This window comes from Ziziphus jujuba, chromosome 3 (assembly GCF_031755915.1).
Source record: "Ziziphus jujuba cultivar Dongzao chromosome 3, ASM3175591v1".
In the NCBI taxonomy this organism is placed as follows: domain Eukaryota; kingdom Viridiplantae; phylum Streptophyta; class Magnoliopsida; order Rosales; family Rhamnaceae; genus Ziziphus; species Ziziphus jujuba.
The window spans coordinates 2,879,879-2,890,083 of NC_083381.1; the positions used below are offsets into that span (position 1 = coordinate 2,879,879).

The 10,205-nt window shown below is 30.5% G+C and overlaps 2 protein-coding genes across 3 annotated transcripts; one reads left to right on the forward strand and one right to left on the reverse strand.

Moving 5' to 3' along the window:
• Window positions 1–852: 852 nt before the first annotated feature.
• LOC107421965 (uncharacterized) lies at window positions 853–4,067 on the forward strand. Its single transcript, XM_016031336.4, has 5 exons — window positions 853–1,042; window positions 1,268–2,172; window positions 2,311–2,416; window positions 2,892–3,091; window positions 3,524–4,067. Exons 2-5 carry the CDS (start codon window positions 1,418–1,420, stop codon window positions 3,792–3,794), a joined length of 1,332 nt encoding a protein of 443 aa, XP_015886822.3. The 5' UTR covers window positions 853–1,042; window positions 1,268–1,417; the 3' UTR covers window positions 3,795–4,067.
• Window positions 4,068–6,849: 2,782 nt separating this feature from the next.
• Window positions 6,850–8,532, reverse strand: LOC107421956 (GEM-like protein 4). 2 transcript variants are annotated; one of them, XM_016031323.4, is made up of 4 exons: window positions 8,315–8,532; window positions 7,945–8,025; window positions 7,572–7,846; window positions 6,850–7,270 (listed from the first exon to the last, which is right to left on the reverse strand). In XM_016031323.4, the coding sequence occupies exons 1-4, from the start codon at window positions 8,454–8,456 to the stop codon at window positions 7,091–7,093; spliced, it is 678 nt and encodes a 225-aa protein (XP_015886809.2). In that variant the 5' UTR covers window positions 8,457–8,532; the 3' UTR covers window positions 6,850–7,090. The 2 variants fall into 2 exon arrangements, with proteins under 2 accessions (XP_015886809.2, XP_015886808.2); XM_016031322.4 differs by having other exon boundaries at window positions 7,945–8,028; window positions 8,315–8,531.
• Between the last annotated feature and the right edge of the window lie 1,673 nt (window positions 8,533–10,205).

Below are 10,205 nucleotides of genomic sequence, written 5' to 3' on the forward strand. Positions count from 1 at the left end.
TTTATTATTGAATAGATCAATGCTAAAAACAAAATATAATTTGTAATTGAAAATGCATTCGATATCAACATGGTGTTGCAATGGATACATATATTCGCTTGTAGATTTTGTCTTGGACCTTCCTACTTAAAGATAATAAAAAAATAAAAAAAGTTTTAATATTCCTTTTCCATTTTACTCGGGTTTCAATTTTTTTTAAATTAAAAATAACAAATAAATATAATAAAATAGATGTTAAATATCAATATTTATTAATTTATATTTAATTATATTTATTCATTTAAAAATTAATTTATAGATATATAAATTATAATAATACGCCAATCAATAAAATATTAACATTTAACTTTTAATATCTAGGTTGATACATTTATTTATAGCATTACTCTTTTAAATTTTCTTCTTTTCAAAATTAGTTCCATTCATTGCTTCGCTCATCTTATCGTTGGATATGACGCTCGTGATCTTTGCAGCTCTTGTGACTTGTCAATTTTAAGGTGCTCATCACGATCGAATTCGTCAGGGTCTTTTTACCCATTCTGCCCTTTTTTTCTCTTTCCACGTTTTGTTGTCTGAGAACGCTATCAGAATCTCCCGAGAAAGAATTAAATTCCTCATCCCTCATTTACCCTCAGGGATAGAGGTCAAGAAGCTTCCATTTTGTATTGTTGAGGACAAAAGAGTCCTTTCATCCATGAACTCTTCCTACTTCACCGGAATACCAATGCCCCACAATCACTGTCTTGAACTTTTTTGACCTTAAACGCTCTATTACAAAAGCACGTGTACATGTTTGATTGGCGAATTGCATGCTTAATGAATATTTATTATTGTTTTTATGAAACATTATTTTATATTTAGTAGTTAAATAAAATATTTTAAAACCCCACATTTTTTGTGTTGCAGAAAACCGAAGGAACGCGTTTTTGGAAGATTGATTTGAGAGGCTTTCTGGGTTCCGGGAAAGGGAAGGTTCTTGGTCGGTTTGGAATGCTCGGGCTGTCAAAAGGAATTTGACAGCCCGAATCTCTCAAGGACCCAGGTAAAGAATATCTGTTCCAATATAAAGAATATTCCCATTCTGATCCAATATTCTCATATTGCGTGTTTTTTGATATTTTCTTTTCCTAATGCCTTTGGTATAATGTTTAAATCGTGTTGCTGACTTTTCTTTTTGTTCTAATTCAAATTTGATGCAATTTATTGTTTTTATTGCATTGTTTTGGTTGGTGGGTTATTGTTATATTTCCAATTTATTTTTGTGCAGATTGCCCGTGATTCTCAACTTTTGATCGTTTTGTGCTTCTGGGTCTTAACAAAGTTTTTCTTTTTATTCGTTTTTAGAGATTTTGGGTTTTTGTATATGGGCGTTGGATTGATATTGGGTATATGAGAGATTTGAGATTGTTTATCCAATATGTGTTCCTTGTCTGGAATCCTTCAAAGGCCCCTTGTTGCTGCCGCTGCAGTTGCTGTTACCTCTGTCTCCATTGATTTTTCTATTAGATTTCCATCTAATAAATTATCTGGGACTTGTTCCTCTTCCTCGGGTTTTTCGAATTCGTCAATCTGTGATTCCTTGCAAGAATCAAAAGGGTCATGGGTTTCGCATATTTCGGTTTCTAAGCTTGCAAACTTGTCATTTGTTTCCAGAATTCGAGTGCCTGTTCCTAGTGTTAACTTTCCGGTGCCTAATTTGGCCCATAATTTTGTTCCCAGCTTGTTTTATTCTTGGGTTGCTTGTTCTCCTGTTCTTCTTACTTTATATCAATCTGCCGAGTTGGTTAAAACACCAAGTCCAGTTGCATATGCAGATGATACACGTACATCTCCTCCTGATGTTATGTACAGATGGCATTTGCCTGAGCCGAATTCAATAGATGTTACAGGTAGTTCTGATTGTTCATCTGCAAAGTCTAGGACTGTAGTGGTTTTGCTGGGATGGTTGGGAGCGAAGCAGAAGCATCTAAAGAGATACGCTGAATGGTATACTTCGAAAGGGTTTCATGCCATTACTTTTACATTTCCAATGGCTGAGATTCTCAGTTACCAAGTTGGTGGGAAAGCTGAGGAGCACATAGACTTGCTTGTGAACCATTTGGCTGAGTGGTTAGAAGAGGAACATGGAAAGAACCTGGTGTTTCACACTTTTAGCAACACTGGATGGTTAACGTGCGTACTTTTTAATCTTTTTTATTTACAAAAACTAAAATGCAGACATAAGAAATCTGTTATAGAGCCATTTTTTCTAATACATTCTCTATAAAACTATTTGGCTTGATATTTTTGGTTGGATTAATGTTATTTCAGATATGGAGCTATCCTGGAGAAGTTCCAGAAACAGGATTGTTCCTTATTGTCAAGGATTAGGGGCTGCATTGTGGATTCTGCACCTGCTGCAGCACCTGACCCCCAGGTTAGTAGTGCTTAAATTGTATGAGATTTATGTTTAGATAATCAATGAGATATGTTCTTTTTTTGATAAGAGTACATGTCAATAGCTAGAATTCAATTATGTGGCAAATGTGGAGTTCTGCTTTTCATGTAACAATGTTTAGTCATGTATTGTAGATTTGATCCTTACCAAATAGTTACATGATTATGTGAGTGTTAGCATTTTGTACATTATAGATATTTTTTATTTGAACGGCATTACTTATTAACGTCACTGCACTAAACTGAAAATAGTTGGTTCAATCCAAAGAAGTTGAGGAGTTGATTTATGCATTTTTCTTTTTGTAGTGTTCTTTCTCTAGCTTCTTTCAGTTGTTGAGAGCCTAATAATGATGCAGTGACCATCTGCTCCTGTTTTGAATCCTTTGGAGTTTGTTATGCTCTTTTCTGTTCACAGTTTGTGTTTTTTATGCTCACTAATTCTTGATTTTGTATAGGTATGGGCTTCAGGTTTCTCTGCAGCCTTTCTGAAGAAGCATAGTGTAGCCACAAAAGGGGTCACAAGCTCCAGTGAACCAGGACTGCGAGTATTGGCTGAAAGTAGAGTGGAGCCAAAACCTGCTGTTACTGAAGCAGCTTTGTTACTGGTTCTGGAGAAGGTCTTTGAGGTGGTTCTGAATCTTCCTAACGTGAACAGGTAGTTTGTCAAATTGACACAGCTCAATCTTATTATGTAATATTGCTGTTTAATTAGAGTGCTGTTAAGATTATGTTCTGCCTAGGAATCAGTTTTGTTGGGGCAATGTCAACAAATTTCAAATACAGAGCTCAAACACGGATCCTGTATACATTTAAACAATTACTTTTTGTATACATTTGCAGTTGTGTGCTATGCATTTTACAGTTCCTTGTCTAGCCATTAGTGCATTCAATTGACATCAGGTCCTTTCTTGGTACTTCATTCCCGTAAACCTTTATACTGATGTCAATTACCTAACTTTTTATCAGCTAAATGCATCTTTGAAACTTTATTGAATCAATTCCTTTTAGTGAATTACTATTACTTTGATATACATATTCAAACTTTATATACACTTGACGCTAATATGAACTTCTTGTTACATCACAGGAGGCTTTCCGATGTGTTGGGTGTATTGTCCACAAGACAACCAAGTTGTCCGCAGTTATACATATACAGCTCTGCGGACAGAGTTATTCCTGCAGGGTCTGTGGAATCATTCATCGAGGAGCAAAGAAGGGCCGGTCGTGAGGTTAGAGCTTGCAATTTTGTCTCCACACCCCATGTTGATCATTTCAGAAATGACCCAAAACTATATACTTCTCAGCTAACCCAGTTTTTGGAGGATTGTGTTCTTACTTGTTGCAAACAGTCTCGTTAATAAGAAAGTACCCAAGTTACTAACGATGACTTAAATTCTTTTCTCTGAATTATACAAAAAATTTCTTAATTTATTGGACTAGAACCTAAATGAATGCAACATGAGGGCTAGCATTTTGTTCCCTGTTGTATTCATTTGATATATATTGTTTTTTGCTGGAATTCTTTTGATAAATGTTATACTCAAATGTAAAAAAAAAAAAACAAGTTAATCTCTCATTCTATACTGTATAAATGGTTTATGTTTTTAGCATGCCTCAATTCAATTTAGTTATTTCAAATGTTCAATGTGTCCTGGGATTCATGTTTGTAATTCTTTAATTCTGCATTTCTGTACCCTACCTTCATGTCAAGGGAAGTGTTTAATTATTGAGTTATGTTCTTGTTTTTTATTTTTAATCAATCATTCTAGAGTAAATTTTATGTAAATAAGGTATATTGCATGAAGACTTCCTCAGTGCAATCTACAAACTAACTCTTCCTAAAAATTTAGCTGTAAACTAAGGTTAACCTCAACAAAATAGAATATAAGCCAACACTTATCTTGCGCTAGATAAGGGATCGGTAAAATGTAGGACCAACCATCATCTAAAACACCAGCAAGATACAGTAAGTTTTAAGCTTATTTGGATGTTTAAAGGTGAACCTTCAAACTGGCAAAGAACAGAGTATATGTGCTAAATAACCCCGGGGAAAAGTATCAGATTCAATAACTATTCTATTTGATTCAAGTCTTGGAACTTAGCTAGTGTTTGGTTGCAAGAATTGTTGATGGAATGGAATGGCCATTAAAATGAAATGCTAATTCTCTCCTATTTGGTTGGACAGAATGGGGATGGAATTGTGATTCCATTGCTCCATCAATCCCAACAAAGTAGTGGAATAGGATTCCTCTCGAATATGAAAGAAAATCCCAATTCCAAACTTATTTAACAATGAAACGTCTTTTTTACCCTTCATCAAGGCACACAATTGAATTAAATAAAACACAAAAATTTAATTTTTATTGGATTTTATAATCTTACATATTTTCTCTTTTCACAGTTATCAGTATATTTTCTTTCTCTACTTTCTCTTACCACATTTTTTAATCTCATGGACCCCACCAAAAACACAAAAGATATATCGCTGTAGACGTGTATGTATACATGTTACATACTATTTTTTTGATAAAATATGTGACAAAAAAATTGCACCTTGGTTAAATATATAAAATTGTGTATCAAAAAAATATGTAATAAAAAATATACATATACTATTGTGATAAAACTGCACCGTTCATATTTCATAACATATTTTATCTAAATCTGCACGGTGTAAAAATATACACATATGTACATCGTTGTATATATATATGTGATAAAAAATGGATATATATTATTATATAATTTTTGATAAAATATGTGATAAACATATATACATATATATATACACTTTTTGCTAAAATATATTTTTATAAAACATATATATACGATGTAGATGTTTGCATGGTTTTAATGATAATTTTTTTAAAAAAATATTAACACTGTATGAACATTTACATTGTAAAATGATTGAATATATTTTATACAGTTATTATAGGACCTAATTTTTTTTGAAGTAAAAATTTTAAATTTCAACCTTTCACTTACCACTTGGAACGGAAAAACTTGATAAAATTCGACCCAAATATAACAAATTAAAATTTAAAATTTAATATCTAATTTTAAAAATAATTTGATCATTCTGCCTTGAACCTTATCCATGTTTATATTTTCAAAACAAAAAAAAAAAAATATATATATATATATATACTCCATGTCTTACCCCTGTGGACCCCACCCAATTTGCAGATATACATCCAATTAAAAGAAGGCACAGAGGGTTTCTATTTGTTGGACACCTGGCTGTTCACGGTGATCCGATTATTATTATTATTATTATTTTCAAAAACATTAATAATTAATGCTATTTAAATTCATTATCCAAGTTTATATCATGTTATTTAAAATAAATAAATAAATACATTAATATGTAAGCGATAAAAATAATATATTTATTCATATTCTTTTTTTAATTAATTTCGTTAATTGTATCAAATTGCTGTGGTTTTTTTTTTAATCATATAAAAAATTATAGTGAAAGAAAGTGGAAAAATATTTTTGGTTAAAAATAAAAAGTAATTTGATGCCGAGGATATTGTTGTCTAAAAATTTTATTTTTATTAATAATTAATGTGTTGATTTCAATTACACCATTTTTTTTTCCCCCTTTCCATTCTATTCTATAATTCATTTAACAAATCTTGCAACGAAACACCATCTTACTGTTAAGATGTTGGATTGCTACAAAGTTTAGTACAAATATAAGCTTATTACCATTCTGCCTGATCTTAATGGTGTTCAAAGTTTAATAAACAAATAAAGTTTGCAGCGAGGAACTAGCTTGTTATGGTTAATCATGCATTTAGTTTATAAGAATTCCAAGGATGTTAGGCTCACATTGAGTTTATTTTATTTATTTATTTATTTATTTAGTATTATTATCATTATTATTTAATGAATATGTTTAGAAATAATTGGTACATAAATTATCTAAGAATATATGTATATTTACATATGAAAGGGATTGTGAGAGAACCATTTACAACCGTCATATCACACAAATCATGTAGATTTGATAGTTGTACAAATCTAATGATTTTGAATGCAAATCAATGAATATACAGTAAAAATTATTTATCTAATAATTAGTCTTTCTTATTGATTTGTATTGTATTCTGATTTTATCTTTCAATTCCAAAGGGATACTTGTTTTGTGCTATGAATTTGGATTACATAAATTTACTTTGTTTATTCTAAATAATTGTTTTCTACCAGAAGATGTGATTAGTCCATTTTTAGGATGCACAAAGTAGAGTTTTTATTTAAATATTGTTCAATGATTCATGACTTCAATATGAGCAAGTATTTGGAATCATTGAATGAAAGCCAAGGGGTTGAATCATTTCTCTTACGATCATCATGTTGCTGCTTGATTACCAAATTAAAAAGAATAAGGAAGGGTAAGGCCAACAATGACAAAATGATTTCTTTCTGGATATAAAATGAGGAACTTATTCAAATATTTGCATTTCCTCTTTCTCTATCTCATAAAACCACATACAACTACAGAACTTTGGCTGATTTACCTAAAAATCAAAGCCAATGAGCAAAATTTATACACGGTATGGTTCTGTATTAAACTCTCCCCACTTCATGTGAATATACATGCTGAAGCAGAGGAAAGAAATACCTCTCGTTCCAAAATATTTGCCACTTAATTCAAACCTTGCGAGATTTCCTGCTGCAAATATTTTAAAGTTTTCTGATAATTTAAGAAACCCATAAACCAGAACTCAAAATCATCAACTGTGACTATGTCTATGTACTTTTGTGATGGCTGTTTTACATTTTCACTTTGATCTACTCTCTTAATTCTCTTAATAGGAATCACAACCTGCAAAAAAAATTAATGGATAACAAACAATATGTTAGGAACAAAAGATGATACTTAGACATGGAAAATTCTGTGCCTAAAAATATAAAATTTCGCAAATGAAAGATATAACGTGTCACTAAAAATAAGGAGAAGTTTTTCATATTGATGACCAATTCAACTTGAAGTTAGGTATAATTTGGTCACAATATATATATATATATATATATTATGGCCAAACAATGATTTAGAGCTAGAATTTTTTTTTTTTTCGGTTTTTCTGTAACTAAAAGTGTTAATATGTAGTGGGGGAGGGTTTTACCTTGTAATAGGCTCTAAGGAAATCTCCTTTTGGAGAAGAGAATTTGATTGGTTTTTCACTGCAAAAGGCAACCTTGTGGGTGGAGATAAAAAGAAGGCCTGAAATAGGCCCTGCAGTTGTTGATATATTGCATTTGCAAGTCTTTAAAAGTTCTTCTCCTTCTCTGATAGTGAACGACTTTCTGAAGAATTTCTTAGCTCCACCTACTTGAATAATTCTTGCTCTCATACTCAACCTCCCTTTCACTGCTTCAGTGATCTTGGACCCAAATCTCACTGCAGATCATATAAACATCATAATTATACACATCAGAACTCCTACATATATGTATATATATATATATAATTGGTTTAAGAAAAGTTGTCATATCTACCATGTCTTTGGATTCCTCTTGCAAAATTGTCAGTTTTTGTTCTAATCATGTTTATCCAATTAAGCACTGAATCTTCTCTGCCTGCTGCAATATCAATTTGTTTTAACTATTAGCAAAGAAACATACTTAGATATGCAGACACAAATATATATACATATATATATATATATATATATAAGAAAATTATCTATTGGCATCATCGAACAGCTTATACTGAGCATCATTGTGGTTTATTATTGGTAATAAACCACGAATTACAAGTAAGTAGAGGTTGGGCTTACAAAATAAGCTGCCCGATGAAGCCGAGTAAATTTGTATATATATATATATATATATATAGAGAGAGAGAGAGAGAGAGAGAGAGAGTTACTTTGTTTGGGATTGGAGAGCCCATTTACAGGAGAGGGGATTCCATGGAAGTGGGAGGAGGCAGGTAGCCTGGGTGAGTACACCATAGGAGACCTCTCAGCTTGGTACAAAGCCAAGCCCTTCTCTGAAATTTGTTTTACCATTTTGATGAATATTGGAGAGAGCTGAAACTTGCTATGTATTTTTTATGTTGAATGTGTGAGGGGAGGGAGAAAATGCTTACAAAGGTCGATGTATTTAAAGAGAAAAAAGAAAATGGAAGATGATGGTAGGTGCACGTCTTTAGCATTATTATTGCTGCATGAGTCATCCATGGGTCATCAACAACAATAAAGGCTCACACGTAGATTCTCATTAAAGAAAATCTTTGACAAAAAGATTTAAGGATATGGTTAATAAATATTTATATATTTGTCTCTACTTTAAGAAATTGTGAAAGTCTAAGCCTTTGTTAAAGTATAAAAAATGTATATATTATATATACTATGGATGTGGAAAATGGTTTTTGCATGTAATTATAATCCTGCAGTGGAATAAAATTCAATGGATTAGAGACTTGAATATCTGATCCTTCCATGAATTAATTAATACCATATTCCCAACATATGAAATTCATTGAATATATAACAATTATCCAGAGAAAAACCATATATGTGGGATGTTTAATGATCTTTCTTGAACCTACTAGTTTGATTAATAAAAGTATTTAGTTTATTTTAGCTTTATTTTGAATACTTCTTGAACTTAAATTTTTAGATGATGACAAATACTATTTTTACTTTCAATTAAACTACCATAATACTATATATATATATATATATATAGTTTCGAAGGAGGCAGCTGGTTTGTTTGTAACTTCACTTAATAGGATTAAATAGATGAAGAAAATTAAAATTAAAATTTTTTAGTTAATTAATGTATATAATTGCATTTCATATTCTATTACAGAAAGTTGGTCGAAAATTTGAAATCTTGCCAATTTGATACTTGGAAATAAGTTAAATAAAATGAGTAGTTGGGAAAGCAATTTAATCATACAGTTCTAACATGCATGACAATTACTTATTCTCTTAGTAGTCTATTGCAATGCAATTGTCTGACTACAACCTTTATGAGCTGTCATTTTTAGCTTTATGATGGAAACCTATAATCTAATCATCTTTGGGCAGTTGTACAAGAAATGAAAGGAAAAAGATTTATTTTCCGAAATGCTTATTTGTACTAATAGATCTCATAATATATAATTACATAGATTTGATTAAGATTGATAAAGGCTTACATCAAATTGGAAAAAGTGAAATTAACTTTGTCCAATATTCTCAATAAGTAACATTTTTCTAATTAATAACACTCTCCTATCAACCACTCTGAAGTATCAATACCTTTTCTTCTCAGTTCTGTGCTTCAATTATTGAGGTTTAAAAATTTATTCATGAACTATATAAATATAGTGAAATATTTAAATTTTTATTAAGGCATAATAAATTCTATATGAAATTATAAATCACTAACATATTTTTAAATTTCTATTCTCGAAATAATTCGAGGGTTGATAGAAAAAAAAAATTGGTAAAACTATTAGAATTATAAGATAATCTTGATCTGATTTAAAAATTTATATATTACAATCATTTTTTTTTAATCAATCTTTGAATTGTTTCAAAAATTAAAATTTAAAAATTTATTTGGAACTTATTTGAATTGATATATTGTTTATTTTAACCTTTTAAAATTTTATTATATTATTAGACTCATTATATATTTTTAAATTTAAGCTTTAAAAGCAATTCAAGAATAATAAAGATTCTAATACAACAATGAGTGTGTATTATACGATCTTCTCAAACTTACAAACTGCTAAGAACTTTCAAAAATCTTACTCTGGAAGTTAT

Excerpts from the sequence above, each read along its gene's own strand:
- LOC107421965 (XM_016031336.4), top strand. The coding sequence starts at position 1,418 with ATGTGTTCCTTGTCTGGAATCCTTCAAAGGCCCCTTGTTGCTGCCGCT. Across the intron at positions 2,173-2,310 it reads AGCAACACTGGATGGTTAAC|ATATGGAGCTATCCTGGAGA; the intron begins GTGCGTACTTTT and ends ATGTTATTTCAG. Across the intron at positions 3,092-3,523 it reads AATCTTCCTAACGTGAACAG|GAGGCTTTCCGATGTGTTGG; the intron begins GTAGTTTGTCAA and ends GTTACATCACAG.
- LOC107421956 (XM_016031322.4), bottom strand. The coding sequence starts at position 8,456 with ATGGTAAAACAAATTTCAGAGAAGGGCTTGGCTTTGTACCAAGCTGAG. Across the intron at positions 8,029-8,314 it reads GCTCTCCAATCCCAAACAAA|CAGGCAGAGAAGATTCAGTG; the intron begins GTAACTCTCTCT and ends TTGATATTGCAG. Across the intron at positions 7,847-7,944 it reads AAGAGGAATCCAAAGACATG|TGAGATTTGGGTCCAAGATC; the intron begins GTAGATATGACA and ends TATGATCTGCAG.